Source organism: Anopheles nili, chromosome 2 (genome assembly GCF_943737925.1).
Source record: "Anopheles nili chromosome 2, idAnoNiliSN_F5_01, whole genome shotgun sequence".
NCBI classification, from domain to species: Eukaryota; Metazoa; Arthropoda; class Insecta; order Diptera; family Culicidae; genus Anopheles; species Anopheles nili.
In genome coordinates this window covers 55,989,595-56,008,922 of record NC_071291.1, presented here as the reverse complement: position 1 = coordinate 56,008,922, position 19,328 = coordinate 55,989,595, and the positions used below count along the sequence as shown (strand labels likewise).

Here is a 19,328-nt window from a genome sequence, read left to right as displayed (position 1 = left end):
ATCTCGCAGGCGTCGTTTGGAGCTCGTGCGTGTTTTGCCACTTTTTCGGTTTGAGCTCGCCTTCGCCCTGTTTCGAAGGGTACCGAATCGGCCGTTCTGGGGAGGTTGGCCATCGATCCGTGTCCACAACAGCAAGTCCACAACGCGCGTTACACGCTTCATAAGAACCCCATCAGGGTTGCCGGACCAGGTCAATCTGCTTTGAGTTATGGCAACGTTCAGTGAAGCAAGCAACCAAGAGACCCTTGGCATATGTGCGTGTGTCAGCATCCTCCCAGACGGTGGAGTTCATTCGCTTAATCTGATGATTTCAAAAATATGACTTCTTTATCCTTCATTTTCACTCTCGCTATCTCTTCTCGGCTTCTTTCAGACATCGGCTGATTCGCGCACGTCATACTACTAAAGGAGAGATTAGGTAAGCAACCGCCATGGAGCCTCAGTCACCGAACAGCAAGGTACATCTGGAGAAGGCGCAAAACTTTATGCGCCAGTATCGGGATCCGGAGTCACGCGAGCTGAAGAAGCTGTCCGCCAACCAGTTCATGGACGTCTGGAGCCATTACGACCGCGACGGTGAGTGTCCTGGCGGCCGACGGCAGGATTGTTTACGAAAGCGCGCGTTTCGTTAACTCGCGAGGGTTTGCTGATGTTTGCCATTTTTTTTTCTTGTTGTTCCGAGCAAAAGAGCCAAGGAACGCCTCAGGCGCCAGTGGAATTATTTCGGGGCGTTTTGTTTTTGCGACGCTTTCTTAGGAGGGTGCCTGTTTCTCTCTTATTTGAAGATCTCTAACGTCGAGACGATTTAGAGATTATTCCATTTCCGTTTCCGCGTCGATTTCAATTGAATCCGTGTAACATTTTAGGATCGCAAAACCTACCCCACGATCCGGGTGGGGTATTTAGTTTATGAATGTTATTTTCCCAAGTCTACATTCAATGCCAGACGGAGTAGAACAAGGAAGCCGCGTCTTGGCTAAACTATCACGTTGGAATAGGGAGCAAAATAAAGCGATAAACATCGTTGTAGATAGAAAAAAAAATAGTTCGTTCATTCCACGCTTTCGGGCGGGTTTTATTAAGCGGTGTTCTTCCGCCGAGGTTCTCCCCTCAGCTTCCGGTAGAGAGCACCTTCAATTTGACTGTTTGTCTGTTGGTAGCACTTTATGGCTTGCGGAAGACAGTGTGCTTTGGAACTTTTAGCGCCTTCCCGTTTAGTTTATTGCATGTCGTAATAGATATGTTAAATGATCCTGTCAAACGAATGCCTTTCACACATCTAATGCATTTGTGCTTTTATGTTGGTTGATCCTGAAACGAATTCCTCACCTTGTATGGTGGTGTGTTTACTTTGTATGGATGGGTCTTTAATTTTCGGGAACCGGGATTAAACTCGTTGTAATCAGCAACATAACAACGTGCTTGATTTCAATTACAAATACCAACACTCCTTGACACTTGCGGAGTCCTTGACTAACCTCATGATGAGCATTTCGAGATCACGAGATCTGCTAAATTAATTAAAACTGCTCGTTCATTAATACGTCACGAACCAGAACCTCGAGGGCAGATGTGATTAACAATTTACACAGTCAACACATCTTGAACGGAAGCTTCATTAGAGACCCGTAACGAGCATCGATACGAACGCACGCACCTGCGGCGGAAGCGATGGCGAAGTACTTAGCGGTGCTTTCACGTCCGCGCCATAAAACGATTAAAGCTCGTATTTACTGCGAAAAGCCCCTCACGGTAGAAGTACATCACGTAGACGTTTCGCTTGCGATGTAGATTCATGCTAACAAGTGTTTTCTTCTTTAAAGATCAGCTACATATTCCTTGATTGAAAGATGTATGCCGAAGATCAAACTCATTTGGTAACACCTGTGACTTTTGAATTGTATAGTAAGTCTATCGTTTTATCGTATAAAATATTCAAAAAAATAAATATTTTTAATATATGGACAAAAAAATCGCTCCTACATTACAGTGTGTTTATTAAACTATAATCTGATGTAGATTTTTTAGCTCTAAAAAAATTGGGTCATAAATAAATCAACAAGCAGCACTATAATTTATGTTCCTCTGAAACAAGGTAGTGGAGGGTGTGAAACATGATTTTCTATTGAATTCATAACTTGTGCGTGTCTCATTCGTCACGTACGATTCCATTTTCGATTTTCCCGTCTGCTGGCTTATGTCCACTCGACCAAATGTTACAAGAAACAACCCGATAATAGGCGCCCGGTGACATCGTGTACTACCCACCCGCTACATAACTTACCTTCTGTTTTCACTTGACAGGAAACGGCTACATCGAAGGATCCGAACTGGACGGGTTCCTGAAGGAGTTCGTCTCCAGCGCCAACGCTACCGACATCAGCCCAGAGGTAAGAGCATTACTCTTCTGCAACGCCATCATTTTTGAAGCCCCTTCTCTTCCTTCTGTTTGACTGCGTGCGTGAGTGTGTTTGAGTTCAGGTACGTGTGCCTGGCCAGTATGTGCGAGCGTGTGGACGTGTTTCTGGTTGTTCAAGTCCTGATGTCCTGATGAAGTCCATCTTATCGGATCCGATTCGGTTGGTCAATTGTCCAACCGGTCCTGCCCGGTACAAGCAACACCATCAGTGTGTCTCTCGATGCGCTCTCTGTCTTCTTTCTCTTTCTTTCTCTTTCTCTCAAAATCCCGGTCCCTGTTCCCTTCTCCAATACTCTTTAGACACATTTAAAAAGCCCATGAATTAATTCACCGATGTGTTTCTGTTTCGGTTCTCGTTTCATTTCGAATTACGTTTTCTTTATTTCGGTTCCCTTCAGCAAAAAGCGGTTAGTATGTAGAAAGCCTGCGTGTGTGATGATTTGTGCTAGCCTAGACAAAGTACAACTAATACGAACTGCAAAACCCCATACTCTTAACCACTAACACTACTAATAAAGGCTTCTCCGGCATGCCGGTTGCAATGTCGGCCTACTAGATCAGCTCGGTCTAGGGGGACTAGGGTGTCCTTTGTTGAATGTTTCATGGCGTGCTTAGTTTGAAAATGTACGACTTATATCCAACTCAAGTATGACAGCTAGCATGAGTTGCATATCCTCAAAATTTAAGCATTAAAGTTTAAATTTTATGGAAATATTTAAAACCGCTCTTAGTTCAGTCTCATCGACATAAAACAGACAAAATATTTCGTAATGTCGTGTATCTATACAGCCACTTTTACCAACCTGCCATGAAAAATTAAATAAAGCGTCGCCCTGTTTGATCCACACAGACTTTCGAAGTCCTTGAGTAAATATAAAACCAGAAACATAGCATTGAAACTTTCTCTTTATCTAAATTTCAAAACTTCAAAACAATGAAGACAAAAGATGCGATCATATGAATAATTTCCAGCTCACTACTTATTCAAAACATTCAAAGCCGGCTTGAAATTAGCGCTAGTAAAAGTTCACTAAAAAACGAACCCACCCATCTCCCGCAGCTGGCGTGTTTTTAGGCTAAAATTTTCCCAAAACGCACCCTTCCCATGTTTCGGGATCCGTTTCCGAACCAATAGCCCCAAAGCTGCCACGTCGGAAATCGAGCCGAGCCCACTCGGTTGCGCCCAAGGTCAACACGACAACCGGCGTGCGGCCGTCGGGGGGCCAACGTCAATCTTCGGTTTGCGCGATTTCCGAGATTGATTGCTTGACAGGCCCGACCTGCCATTCGCCCTCCGAGGGCCCTTAAGCTCAGTTCTAAATTGTTAATAGTTTCACCTTCCCAATGCCAAATAGAAGAAACAGAAAAGCCTCCTTCACGGCCGCTTGATTGCTTTCAAACCAGCAAACAATAACAGGACATCAGCCTGCTAGCGATTTCTTGCGATTTAATTTCCCCCCTCTAGTCAACCACGGGGATCTCGGGGAAGAGTCACAGAAAAAAAAATAGCAACACAACCACAGCCAACCGTTGTTTCCTCCTTGCACCACCCACGTCCTCCTGCAGTGCTTTGTTCTATTCTGCTTTTCACCGCAGGACCTCGTCGTTTCGAAGGTGTCCTGCGTTGGAATTGATCTGGTACACATTGCTCACGTTCCTTTGCCACCTTCTTATCAAGGCACCGTTTCACCCCACGGCATCGATCGGTTTCGTTTCTGTGTTTTACTTTTCGCCCCTCCTTTACAGCGTGCTTTTAATAACGTTGTCTTTATTATTTTTTGTATTATTAATTTTTCATCACGCATCGTGGGGTTTTGGCGCTTTCATCATTCGACCTAAAGCCATCCGTTCGATTCGTTCGTTCCGTTCGTGTGGATGGGATTCGTGAAAGCGATCGTTTCAACCGCACCGTCCCCGCCTTTGATAATTTGTTGCCCGATACCGGCTTTGTTAAGTCAGGTGAAGATGATTGAAATTTCGTGCCACTTCGTGCCATCCCGCATTGGCCCCGTTTTGCGCCAATTGGAACATTAATATAACGCTCCAGCTCTGACGATCCATCGACATCGAAAAAAAAATGAAATACATTCTCATAAAAATATGGCATTTTTGTTCGTTTTACCATCCGTGCACAGCTGGTGCTGGTCGGTGCCAGAAGGTACCAACGGAGCTGGAGACATTTTTTCCCTTCAAACACGGCAAACTTTAGCTTTGGAATGCGATCTGATGATTTACGGTCGGACCGTTTATTAACGGCGAGTCACATTGACCTGGCTTGTAAATCACGGCACGTTTCGTTTCGCTTTAACATGAATATTTCCAGCGCAAAACGCGAACCGTTATCCGTGCGGTCGTTGTGGTTGCGCAATAAATGTTTGAATTTGTCATTACAACTTGGAATTTAGTGCTTGTCCTACTCCACGGCGATGATTATCACGCGCATGGCGAGCACTTTATCTTCACGCCGCTTCGTTTGCTCGTAGTTTAACGCTTTCCCGTCACGTTTACATTACATTTGTGTTTCTATTGCTGCTTTTGTATAATTCGTTTTGTCGCACACTTCACCGCACGCACCCTGGTGAAAATCCTGTACAAATTCTCTCACGATCCTGCTCTCGCAACCCCTCCCAAACCGTGCACTAATTGGATCGAGCGTTTTGATAAAAAAAACAAATCTGTTTGGTGATCGTTTAGCTGCCAACATAACTAACAGCATAATACTAGATCAACTAGTGAAAGTAGCATTGCTTCAGTGTGACGTTTTGCTTTCATGCGAAGGAGTGTGGAGCGTTGGAATTAAAATTTTATTCATGAATTTTCCCATGTCATTCAACTGCTGCGCTTCACCATCCAGTCCCTGACCGATGAGATGCTGGTTGAGCTGAAATCGTGCTTCATGGAGGCGTACGATGATAACCAGGATGGAAAGATCGATATCAGAGAAGTAAGTATGAACCGTTTCGTATGTCTGAGTTGTTGAAAACTCTACAGAGAATTGGAAATAGACAGAAATATTGCCTCGCGATAACTTCTATTCTATGGTGATCTATTGCTGTTATATTTGTTAAGAAAACTGGTACATAGTCCTTCAGAACTAATTGGTAAATGTTCGTGGACGGTTGATCTAATTAAAACCATTATAATACCATGTTTTGGTAAATTTTTTTTCTACAAATATTATGTGAAATTTCGCTGGTATTTTATAAAAAAATTCAACTGCATTTTCCTACTACATCAAACATAACTTTACAAGATCTTCAAACTTTACGTCAACTCTTTTGAGTAATAAAAAACCAAAATTCACTTCATTTAATGGCTAACAGTTCATTTGCATTATGTCTGTTCCGTTTTTCACGCCATTTGTGCTCCAATTTAACCTTTTCCCCACATTCATTCCAATGAGCTAAAGGCTTCTAGCTTGCGCGTTGGCGGAACTGCATCGCTCGGGCGCTAAAATATTCCTGCACTCGCCCGGATCAAAAGCTCCAGCGCGGAAAGCCCCATTTGGCAAATTGCCCCGGAAAAAAGGGGAATGTTTGCTGGCACCGCTCCATCTAGTCGCCCATTTTGCATGCATCGCACGTTTCGCGACGATAGTTCAAAAATTGCGCGTGGCGTTTCTGCGGCACGGTCGGCTCCATTTTCTGCGCGCTCCACGTGGTCTATGAGCGAAATGTATTCAAAATCATTTTACCATAAATCCATCCCGTCCCTGTTTCGGGCCGGGCTTTCTAGACGAGTCGCACGCGTGCGTTTTTTTTTTCCCCGACCGGAAGGAGTTTTGTTCGTCGTGTTCTTTTCCGTCTGTGTTTTTTTTTCGCCTTCCGGTCATGACGCAGCGCATATCGCGCTGGAAATGGTCGGGAAGTTCGCTCCAAACTGCGAGCTCGCGTCTATTTATAGCACCAAAGACAAATTCCTTCACAATGCTGTCCATCCCAGAGCCCATTGTTTGTGCCGATGAAGCGACGATTGCGGTTTCGCCGGAGGAGTCCTTTTCCCTCATCAGACAGATGGTTTCGTTGCCCAAAAAAAAACTCACACACACAAACACACGCAGAGATATGACTAGCGAAACCATCACCGATTACGCCCGGAAAAAGCCCTTCGTCCGTACCATTAAGGCGCAACAGTAAGCCTTCGCTCTATCTCTTTCATTCACCCTCACGTCCTGAGACTCTTTTTCCGTGCAAGCTTTTCTCGGAAGTCGCCGTAAGTGCGTTATGTTATACACGGCAACGTCCTCCATCGTCCGACACGTCTGTGAGATTCCGAATCGAGAGGCACAACTATCAAACCGGTCGTTATGAAACTAATTGTTGCTTAATTATCTACGCGAGCGAGTGAACGAACGGGTGACGAATTCCATTCGCTGGTTTGTTCGCACCAAAAATGGATAAAAAAAGCTCACCTCGCAAGACTACACCAGCTGGTGTCGCTTAAAGCGATAGAGAAGATTGAATTTTAAATGATTTCTCTCCAAACTCGAAGGAAACTCGGAGCCAGTGAACGAAGCCACAGAAACGTGATCGAAAGTTAATCGTTCCATATTCCTCCTCCTCTTCCTCGATAACATCGGGCGTGATAATTTTACGATGCAATTTATTACCATCAGTTACCGCGACTATTTTATTATCTCCTTCGTCCAACTCATTCCGCGTGTGTGTCCTTTTCTTTTCGTCTTCCCACCCAAACCGTATCGCATTCCACAGCTGGCGCAGCTGCTACCGATGGAGGAGAACTTTCTGCTGCTTTTCCGGTTCGACAATCCGCTCGAGTCGAGCGTCGAATTTATGAAGGTAAGCGAGACGGCGATCCGGAATCGTGCTGAATAATAACTTGCATTTTTGCTCCCCCCGAACAGATTTGGCGCGAGTACGACTCGGACAACAGCGGTTACATTGAAGCGGACGAGCTGAAGGTGAGTGTCCCTAAAAGGGCTTAAAGGCGTTCCATTCATCGCGTAAAGACGGCTTTCCGGTTGTGGGATAATCTTTAAATCGAGTGCTTACAAAATTAGGCTCACCTTTGATCTTACCTGATGCGATCATCCCCAGTTCGCAGCCACCCACCGGCGAGATAAGCGCCATCTCGGCGCAATAACAGACAATTTAATTCTTCGTACCATCACGCCGGTAACCCTTGGGCTAAACACCACGCAAAGTCTCTTTCTCTCTCTCTGTCGTGCAGCTCTCGTGCGGCACGCCGGGCTAATTTCGATAATAAAGTAGCGATTAAACGCCCACGGCACCCGCTCGGTTGTGGGGCAAAAACTTTGACAGCGGTGACAAATCACTGGAAGCATAATTTACGACCCCAACCATCCTGTGAGTCTGCTCCATTTCCACACCGAGATAGTTGAACGGAGGAAGCTCATCCACGTACTCTTAATTAGCCACACCACAGACCCGTTGCATTCCTTGCACGGTAGAACCCGCGAAACCACATCAATCAGCATAACTTCGCTAACCGGAAGCCGTTGGGTTTACGTTTCTTTCTTTTTTTTGTTTCGCTCTCCCCATTCTGCCACTTCAGAACTTCCTGCGGGATCTGTTGAAGGAAGCCAAGAAGATAAACGACGTGTCGGAGGACAAATTGATCGAATACACCGATACGATGGTAAGTGTCTGAGGCGGTGGCCTCGCGGAACGCGGGTTTTCCCGAGGAGTCCTTGTTGCCGGTGCTGCAGTGCCTGTATCCAGTTCAATTGTTATTGACGCTACCGACAAACGGTTGCCCTTTGTTTCAGCTTCGGGTGTTTGATGCAAACAAAGATGGAAGACTGCAGCTGTCGGAGATGGCAAAGTGAGTTCGATCAACCGTGTGATATTATCATTTTATTTTATTTTTGTTTTTTTTTCGTTAAAATCAATCGAATTCACATCTTTTGGATGTCGTCCTAGCATGAGAAGGTCTAAAATGACACTAAAATTATACGATCAGCCTTGAGTAGAAGTATAATAGGTAAAAATTATCCTTGTCATTCATTTTGCTTCACTCGTAAATGAACTCTCAATAATACTGATATCAAAGCTAACTATGCTAACTATACTCAAATGAACATATTCTGTGCTGTTTGACAAACCCTTTATATACACTAACCCTATACTTGCCCGTGTAAAAATGATTTCCATATAAGAATCACAACACTTAAAGTCTTTTCATGTCATTCTCGACGGAAAAACATACGTCGAGTGCCAAAATTATTCTAGATGATTCCAGATGCTTTTTATAACGGTCACAACATCAAAGGACTTACTAACAAGCAAACACTTCCAGCACACAATATCTTGGCCTCAATGTTGCAAATGATTTCTTATTGATTTTATCGATCACTTTCGGAGTGAAAAGTTGTGCGAATTTACCCTTTCCACTCGTTTGAAGCCAAATGAATACCAAATGAATGAAAAATGATGTAAAAGACCTTGAGAAGTCGTCTTCTAATGACACGGTAATGGTTATCGGGCTGTCATTAGCAAATAGCTGACTTATTGCACCAAACTATGGTGTAGAGAAAAACATCAGAAGATGATAAATTATTACTTCAACTATTATCTAAGATAATTAGATGTAGCTTGGATTAATTGCAATTGACACTATAATTAATTGGTTTGGTAAGATATATCTCAAATATCTCATCATTCCTAGCAAGTTATAAATAACTTATATGACCATATTTGGTTTTCAGGGAAAAATATTTAAAAAAAAAACCCTTGCACACAAAATGCGCAACACGCGGATCCGCAACACGGCAACCAATATGTCTGCAAATGATTTATTCATGTACTTTTATTAAATTTTTGCTAAACACTCGCCCTCGAGTCCTTTGCACTGCAATCTAGATCCACCGAAAGAATAATGAAGAAAAGCTGTGAAAAGGATTTTCAACAATCAAAAGTTTCAGCACGGGCGGAAAACATTCTACCCTAATTGATAAGCAACTTTCTTAAGCGCTGAATGAAATGTTTTATGTGTGTGGGAGAGTGAGGGTTGGTTTTCTTGCAGGATATAAATTTCGTGCAAATTTTCACACCAAACGCCACGTGATGCCGCTAGGCGCGTGCCAACATAAGCTAACCTTGAACACCGACACTTGTTGCGCTCGGGAGTATTAAATGGGACCTCCTTACAAAAAGCCCCCATCTTCCAGCAATGGCTGGCTGTGCAAGATCATTTATACACTCATCCCGTTCAACACGCACACATTCACTTTTTACACACACTTTCACGCACCACACGGGCTACCTCTTGCTGGGCCACGGCGTTATCCTGCGCTCCTGTTCCTCGGAGTATAAACTTTCTGCGTTAAAGCCCCCGTGCGGCACAGTTTTCCGGTGCCTTTGTTATGACTTCGCCCAAAGTTTGCTCAAATTTTATCCGTTGTTGTAATTAAACTTTTCCGTTCTCTTCTCGCTCTCTCTCTCTCTCTCTACAGATTGCTTCCAGTGAAAGAGAACTTCCTCTGCCGGCAGGTGTTTAAGGTAGGTGTCAATAAGCCGAATTCCCGAGCGCACATTGCAGGGCGGTACGCAATTCACGCAACCAGCATTTAAACGAAGCTGCTGCACCCTTTGCTAACCATGAGAAAAAGAATACCATTTCTTGCTTCTAAAAGCGTATTCAAATTTGCATTATGCCTCGCAAAAAAAAAACAATATCTCAAAAACATTCCAAGGAACCATCTCTTGAAAAACGCCAACGCCCCACGGCATTAGCAGTGTGCTAGCTAATTAGAGAGAACGATCTTCTGCTTGCTAAATTAGGGCAAAAAAGGCACATCCCCCAGAATCTAATGAAGCTCGACAACAACAGCAACAACAACAAAAAACCAACACAAACAAAAACAATTAGACTTCCCTATAGAGACGAGATGCTTGCACCATCCCCTGCCCGTAGACGAGCAAACCGGCCAGTAATATCAATTTAAGCTTCAAATTGCTGAAAATTCCTCGTAGGAAAATTAGCTCATCTACACGCCGGCCACTGGGACCGTAGAAGTGTGCTTTTCGCGCGCTTTCCTTCACAGTTTTCCCTCGAGTTTAGCATGAGTAATGTTATCAATTCCATTCCATCAGCTCGTCGATTGTGAGGCAAAAGAGAAAAACCTTCCCACACACTAGCGCATACATTTCCCGACACATTGTCATGCAAACCAGTCTTTAGCGATTTCATTTTTCCACGTTCAGTCGACATCGGGTTTGGCCGGCGTTACATTTGCGGTTCCCGGTTGCTGATGCTCTGATTTACGCCTTTTCGCCTCACCCGTTTTCATATTTTCCCCGTGGAAAATGGGAGCGGGAAAAATGAAAGTTTAAACGTCGGTCTGTTTGTCGGAAGTTGCGCCTTCGGCCTTCGGGTACACCCGTGCTGCTAAACGTGACCGGAAAAAGTTCTACTTCTGTCTCGGTGGGGCTGTTAATTTTTGCTCTCTTTCTCTGTCTCTCTCTCTGTCTCGCTCTCTGTCTCGCTCTCTGTCTCTATCTCGCTCTCTCGAATCAACCACGCTTTTTCCCAACGGTCAGTAACTGTATCATTTTCGCCCGGCCGATACTAAACTGGGGATACATATTAAGCTAATTTCGGGCGCCCTTGTCGTTCGCGTTTGATGTCACGGACGCGAACCGAGGGCTCGAATTTCGCTCCACTCGTGCGCACCCATCACGATGGCATCGCAAACCCTTAAATGCCATGGTTGCCGATTTGGGGATAAAAAATCAAAAATCTTGCCCCAAAATTGTTACCGTTTGATTTTTAGACCATGCCGAAACAAGTGCACATTTTTTGTGGCTTTTAAGAAATGTGCCCCCAAAAATGTCCCCAAAACCCAAACAACCGGCAAAAGTTACGGACAAGCTTCCGGTAGCCTCCGGGCGGTTTCTTGCAACTTTCTCGACCGGTCAAATTTGTGCAAAATTGTGAAGCCCCAAAGTTTTGCTGGCCGTCGTCTGATTGTCCTTGATTTCTTTTCAGGTCAATTTCTCTCTCTCTCTCTCTCTCTCTCTCTCTCTCTCTCTGTTGCTGGGTTAGTCTCTCTCTTTCTCGCGTTTGATTCAACCAAACTCCACCAAAACTGCTGATCGGAATGGTCCCACCGAACCGCAAAACCGTTCCGGCCCGCATCAAGGAGGCTGGGCGTCAAAAATTGCTTACGACGCGAGTTGCGAGTTTTGACGGGGTGGCGATGAAAACTTTCATTACCCGCGTTTTTGGCTTTAATGCCAACGACTTCTTCCCTCCCGCAGTGCCCGCCTTGGATGTCGCACCCTTCCGGTGGCACGCATCGCAAAACTTTCATCTGCGCTGCTGGTTTCAAACCTGCTCGCCTGGTATTTCGCTAAAACTTTTTGCTGGCTAAAACCGAAGGAAGGAATCCGATGCTGTTAGAGAGAGGTGGTAAAATTTTACGCCAATGGCTGGAGTGCTGGGGTTGTGGCGGGACAAACAATTAATTTATACCAACCACGCAGCTGGCTGCGTGCCGAACGAGGAGGCTGTGGCACTAATCGGCTTTTAGAATGTTTTAACTTCGTTTTCCGTCGTTCACCGTCTGTTTGCGTTTTGGTGGTAGATGTGAGCGCAATTTTCCATCGGTTTCTTTTTTTTGGTGATTTGTTAAGAAGTAAAAAAATACATCCTTATAACGCATCTCGACACTTGGAAATGCACCCATGGAATGCATCTTGCAAAATTGTACAACAAAAAATGCAATACATCTATTGCTGCATGAAATTTGTGCGTAACAAAACAGTAGAGGCAAAAAAAATGTCTTCTCATCGGAATATGCTATTTCAGGTACAATTTTCGACACAATAATGTTGTCATATTCTTGGTTTGAAATTCAAAATTAAAACCAACCGTCAGATACTATGGGTTTTAAAATTATAGTTGAAAACTCCTCTTAACTTTTCGTTTACATTCGATCAAAAAAGCAATAATTCACAGTCTAAAAAACCTTAAATTTCATGTTTAACTGTTTTTCAATCCAACTCCATCGTTTTTCTAGCTTCAATACTGCACATCCATTTCGTTTCGTTCGCATAAAATCGCTTAAAAACTTTATCCACGCAATTCAATTAATCAATCCGATCACTTTCTTCTCTTTGAATCTTTCTACCACTGCACAACTTCCACGCTTGTCGCAAAAATATGAAATAATTCACTATAAAAATAAATAACTCCTGCTAACAAACCAAAATAAACGATGGAACGAAACCCTCACCATCCTCGGCGGGCTCGAACATGAACAACATATTCCGGGGACGTGTCGAACTTACAACACCTGGTCGCATTTGTAATGACATCTTTAACCCTACACGTGTTGGGTGGGAAAACACCCTTGATGAAAATGAAAAAAAAATACCTCCGTAAAAACAAATAAAAACAACAACACTAAACGAAACATTGTAAAAACCTGATCGCCATACGGCAAACACCCACCACCGAAACACCGAAACCCCGTAACATCCCGTAAACCGAAAACAAACGCCTATTTCCATCCTTTTTCCAAACTTTCCCCACACCGACCGACTCCCTAGGAAGGGAAAATAGACGAAGAAGTGAGTACTGACCCGGCCACCCACATGATCTTGTTCTCTTTCTCTCTCTTTTTCTCTTGTCTCTCTATGTCTCTCTCTTGTTGTATCTGGTTGGCCTCCGTAGTGGTAGCGAGTTGTTTGTGGTTTGGCAATTTTCAACTGCAACCACCGTTCGATTGTTTCGTTGTTTTGCCGTTGTTGATGCTGCGCCATGCTTTCATGTTGCCGTGTGCACGGATGTAGAACGAGCCGGTAGCGAATGCTGCAAACATCATTCATTTTATTGTTCACCTTTCCAGCATCCTTCGTGCGCTATCCGGCGGGCTCTAAAAGGGTTGCGGTTTTTCCCTTTCTTTCTTTCAATTCGACGATCATTGTCATGTGAGCCAAAAAGGCCAGCTTGTCTCTCAAAATTGCTTTTATAATTGCGCTTTCTTGTGTTTGGTGCTCAAACATTCCGCTCGTTACTGCCCCTCGGTGCACGGCAGTGGCAGGGTATTTTTTTCCCTCCCGGATTTTGCAATGAAAATCGGTGAAAATCGCCACATGAGCCGCAGCGATGACACATTTTATTTTTGCAGACCATTTCACGCTAAGCTCAGGTGGCGAGGGTTTTTGTTTTTATTTTATTTTTCCTGCCCTTCGATGCCGGTGATTCGATTCTCTTTTTTTCCGTTCTCCCCATTTTGAAAACCGCATTCCAACCTCAGCCACTTCACACATATCAAGTGCATTCGCAGGTGTGGCAATAAACTTTTCGACAAATGAAAAGCCTTCGCACGATGTATGGGTGGTTTTAATTACACTTGCTCGGCCGCTTAATCGTTTGCTAATGGGATGATAAATCGTTCACATTCCTTCCTGTTACACATCCTGAGAGCAGATAAAGAAGCCCTACATGCCCTCACCATCACCGCTCACGTTAAAACTATACGGAATAAATCAAATGCATGAGTTAATTGCATGGTAGTGAATTGCAAATTAAATTTACCTGCATGATGTTAATCTTAGTATCTAGTATAGTGCTTAAATACAACATTAAATAGAAGCATAGACATTCTGTTTTGCGTTTGAAATTGTCCATTTTTTTATTGCAATGTTCAATTATACACAAATATAAAGGCATAATTTTAAACATGATTACAAAACATTGTATAACCTTCTCATGGGATTTTATTATAAAATACACAACCAAATTACTTAAAAGTATTTGTTATCGAACACTTAATAATCGAAAACTACACCAGGAATATTATATTTGTCAGTCATTAATTTTTTGAAAAAATTTCTCCTGAGTGATATAAAAAACGAGTCTTTTAAACGCTGCTTTCAAATGACGAAAATAGAATATTGAAAGCATCCATTTCGTGCTTCCCACTCGACGTGAAAGGCATCATAGCCGTCCTCGTGTCACCGGCTTCCTGGCGCATTTCAATTGAGCCACAGACTTTTCCCAGTGCATTTGGATCCTACGACCAGCTCTGTCAGTATCGGTGTCATTTCGGGTAATTTATGCGACGTGCAGTAGCTGTGAAACCATCCGAGAGTGTCTCCGGACGTTCCAGGCAGCCCCGGAACGACCAATCCTACCGGGAGCGTAACAACGCCTGTTCGTGGGTCGATAAGAGCTGAACGCCAACGATCGGAACGTTTCGAGGAACTTGCTCCGTCTCTAGTGAGATCGGTAAATCAATATATTAGCAGGGCATGGTAAAATTGCGCCTTGAATGTCGCATCTTATTCGAACACTCAGGTGCAATTTGCATAATAATGATTTTTTTTTTACCACTTTACCATGTACCAAGCATTAAGCAAGCATTTTTGCAGTATAAGCAAGCATCTTTGCAATATAAAGAAGCAATATTCTTCTCATATGAAACAAATACCGATATACAGCACGCTGTCCGTTTTTGGCAATAGTTTCGTTCGATTTTCTCCGGACCATATCAAATCAATTTGCCTCGGGCCATTTCCCTTATTACACCCAATACACCGAATGTCTCGGGCAAAAAAAAAACGACAACCATTTGCGTACGATAAAATGGAAAACTTGCCAGATTGTACCATACCATGCCAAAAGTCTACCGGTGAGCTCGTTTCGTATAATCACAAATTACCCTCACCAGTTAAGCCGGGTAGCGTTCATCCAACCCTTCGTTATCGGTCCATTGCCGAAATGTGACCGTTTTACCTTCACACGCCGGCGTGAAACCCTCGTGATCTTCGCCAGCCGCTCATAAGTAGCCCCTATCTGATTCACCCCGAAACGTCCTCCAACGATTACCATGCACTGGAGCATACGGTGCCGTTAAGAAGTTGTCCTTCCGTACGCGGGAAAGAACTTTGTTTCGCCGACGGAGACACTTTGACCGCCGCTTCCGCTGTTCGAGCCCTTCTCGGAAGGCTGTAATGTAAGGAGTAAAATAACAGAAAAGAAAGGACGTACAAAAAAACACTCGACAGCTTCCACAGGGCATCCTTGCACGTTCTTGCGTGCTCGTGCCATTAAGATGATTATTTTGCAGCCATCACATGGCGTACTTTCAGAGTTTGTGACAACCCAGTGCCGGTGTGTTTCATTTCCGTCCGGGAAAAGGACCGCTCGGGCGGGAAGCTTCTTCGGAGGTTCAGCACAATTGTCGGTTCACTGGATTCATTTTAATCCTCCATTTAAATGCGCACACGTCTCAAGTTTATTGCCTCAATACCGAACGGTTTTATTATTGTATGCTCTTGGTGGCTCCAGCGAGCATAATTTCGTATAATTTATGTTCAATAACTAACCTGGAGAATTGATATGGTTTTATAGACGCTTAGCTAACTTTATGGTTTAATAATAACAAAGGATTTTTTTGTGTCTGTATTTGTTTTTCAACGATTCCAGCAAGACAAACAAGTCTTAAACTTAAAGCTCATTTGTTACTCAATTCATTAAAAAAGCTGAACTTGCGCAGTGTTCGTTTTTGTTTGGTTTAGGCGGTAATTGGTGTGTATAAATTAGCCAAAATCGTTACTTCATGATCTTATCAGTAGGCAACGATGCAAGATAGCTATCATCGGGAATGAACCGTTTAGCAATTCGACTGTTTGTGTAAAACTATTTCATGCGAGCTGGTTTCAAGTAGCGTTTGCTGATCACATCTCTTTCGTATTTCTTCTTTCGTTTGTGTTGTTGAAAACTGGACGACTGGCTATCGTAATTCATTGCATCATCGACATATTGTTTGTTTTTACTATCAGTAGGAATTCGTTGTTACTTCGCTGATCTGTATTGGGTATTAGCAGTTGGTTAATGACAAAACAAACCGTCGATGTTGAGTGTGAACCGTTGGTGATTTGATTTACTCTATTTGAAGCATGTTTGCTGCAATACACTAACATTTACTTTTATTTTTGAACAGGGAGCCGCTAAGCTAACGAAAGAAGACATCGAAAAAGTGTTTTCGCTCTATGACAGAGTAAGCAACAGTGTTTCAGGATGCCGATAAAACCGTTTTACTTTAATAACCTACTGTGTTCGTTTCACCGTTCCACAGGACAATAATGGTTCGATCGAGAACGAAGAACTAAGAGGTTTCTTGAAAGATCTGCTGGAGTTGGTCAAAAAGGTATGATAGCATTTTTTTTAAACAGCCTCATTGATGATTTCAGCGGTTCTAATAAATGCACTTTTTTGCCTTTCCGGCAGGACTATGACGCACAGGACTTGATCGAGTTCGAAGAGACGATCCTGCGTGGCGTAGGCTACGACAAGGATGGCAAGATCTCGCGCAAAGAGCTCACCATGATCCTGCTGACGCTCGCGAAGCTGCCCCCAGAGGACGACCAGTAATTAGCGGCGTCGGCGGTCTGCATCGAGACTACTAGTAGCAGCCAGCCCTGTAGTAGTAGTGGTAGCAGCAGCCAGGACGCGATCACCAAGGACCTCTTTCCGCCCATCGCCACCGTGCAGGACGGCATCCGGGACCTGTATCGAAAGTTCCGGCGAAAGATGCACAAGAAGGACTAGCAGCACCAGCAGCACTAGCCTAGGAGGGCGGCTTTCCGTAGTGCTTCTTTAGTGCTTTTTTCCGGGAGCGATGGATCGAAAGAGGGCGAGCGGAAATGACCCGCCAGCGAACGAATGAACGTAACACCACCAACACCAACACCACGAACAACCACAGACACACGACACTTAACACGCAAAACTTCGGCAATGCTACAATGGGCGCTGGCCATTCCGGCATTCGTCCTGTTTTTGCCATTGAAAACGCTTTCACAAAATGCCGTCGAAACGAAAGACTCGTACTTGTAAGGGACTGAAACACACGAACAAACACACACGTGCGAAGTGTGTGTACGATCAAACGATCGTGCCACTCGCGGAAGCCGAAAAATGAGATGAAATTTGACTGCTTGAAAATCGTTGTTACGCGCGTTACCTTTAAACACTTGAAAAGCATATCTATCCCCTAAAACGAAACGGAACTCTATTACATATGCGCTTTCATGCCCTTCCTTCGCTACTATCTACATCCCTGAGCGCTGTTCAGATTTGCGCGCCCGTTCCTACGTCAGTAGATTGTGCTTCAAAGCTTTTCGGAGCGTGACATTTTTCGTCCTCAATTTACATACTACTTGTCTGTTTTCTCCCGTGGATAACAAGTTGAAAACATCGAGAAAGTGTGATTCAGGTTTTAGGCGCGCTCAAAAAGGTGATCCGTTTGGATAGAAAACTTTGGGACAGCACAATACGCAACATATTCTCCGAAGCGTAGAAAGAAATCGGAAAAACCTTTTTCATTCTCCCCCGAACCTTTTCGGTTGAATTGTCCTTTAAGCGTGTCACAAGGGGATGCTGCAAGCTCAGAAGAAAAAAAAACATTTTAATGCAAACGGATAGAGATAGTCGAAAAAAGCAGCAAACAGTGAGAGAATCAAGAAGAATGTGAGCTAGAAATTAAGCGACCATCCTACTGTACGTAAAATTTGAGTGATAGGAACATTGAGGCCTAATGCAGGAACGTTTTAAATAACTATGGCACACGTGGTAAGAAGGCCGATTATTAAATGCTCGATTGGTTCCGAAAAGGTACTAAAGCCTCCCAGACGTGATGAACGATTAGACAACATCCGTGCAGAGCCAAATACGGCGAGCTTGATAAATAGGTACAAAATGGAATATTCGAAGTACGGTAGTGAAACGTTCGTTGAAGATACGTTAACATGATTTTACTCTAAAATCGTTACAAACTTATGGAATGTAAGCCACGATGGGGAAGAAATGTGAGCTTGATGATGTGTTGTTTCCTTTTTCGGTGTAGCCAGCCGTTTGTTAATGTTGACGAAAATGATCCGCTTAGAAGCGTCGTAGGTAAATGGAACTAATGCCTTCCATACCAGCGAAATAACGAATCCTTCCTGCCCTTGCATAAACTCCCAGCGAACGCATGTTAGAGAGTGTTAGTTGTCAATATGCCGCCTGTAAACCTGTTACTTGTTCCCATTGGTGTGGAGAAATGTTTAACCGATAACTAAACTAAGCGAATGGTATCTGTGTCGTGACGTGAAGGATCAGGCGGAGAGGAGTGTGTGTAATGTGCATGTTTTTTAATCCAGCTAACTAACCAGCAACCAGTATCTTACACTTTTCTCTATCTAAATGTTTCCAAACGTTTCAATCGTAATCGGCGTAAGGACGTGCATGGAGTTGTTCGTCCAGCCCATCTTAAATACTAACACTCACCTCTTGCTCTTTCTCACTCCTTCTCTCTCTCTTTATCTCCTCCCATACGAATTGTTATCGCGCATCCACTGTTTACCCTGCCACTGGGTTTTCCGTTCTCTGGCAGGACGTTAGCTAATGCTTAATACAACCATCAGCGAGCTATACATGCGAGCAAAACACAAATCCGATCTATATACCAGCGTCAATTTGCTATCCTCTGTTTTGGGTTATGCCGGTGAGATAATCGGAGGCTTAACAGGGAGCAAGCATGTATCCCAACATCTCACGTTACATTGGTTGCATTATCCGGCCATGATCAAAAGCGGAGCACCAGAAGGCCATTGTGCCGCTGGTCCATAAATAAACATATATAGTTATATTTACGTCGAAGCCAAAAACACCACCAGATTCAAAGATGTGCAAAGATGTGCTTCAGATCGTCTTGATTCGAAACAAAAACCCTCCCAAAAGCTCGTTCTTTGAACCAGCGTCCCGTGGGGGAATTTATGCCTCGAAGCGTCCATTATCCTTGGAATACAAAAATACACACAACAAACACACGGACACAGACACCGACACACGAACACGTACACGCAGAAACGCAGCAACACGGCAGAATGGATGTGAGCATGTAGAGGATGCCTTTCGTTATTATTAGAACTCC

The 19,328-nt window shown here is 43.8% G+C and overlaps 1 protein-coding gene across 1 annotated transcript; it reads left to right on the top strand.

Annotated features, from left to right (window-relative positions):
* Window positions 1-431: 431 nt before the first annotated feature.
* LOC128726480 (calbindin-32) lies at window positions 432-16,786 on the top strand. The gene is made up of 13 exons (XM_053820296.1): window positions 432-576; window positions 2,305-2,390; window positions 2,818-2,826; window positions 5,274-5,363; window positions 7,132-7,218; window positions 7,284-7,340; window positions 7,955-8,038; window positions 8,169-8,224; window positions 9,855-9,900; window positions 12,955-12,975; window positions 16,356-16,412; window positions 16,491-16,562; window positions 16,643-16,786. Exons 1-13 carry the CDS (start codon window positions 432-434, stop codon window positions 16,784-16,786), a joined length of 954 nt encoding a protein of 317 aa, XP_053676271.1.
* The last annotated feature ends 2,542 nt before the right edge of the window (window positions 16,787-19,328 follow it).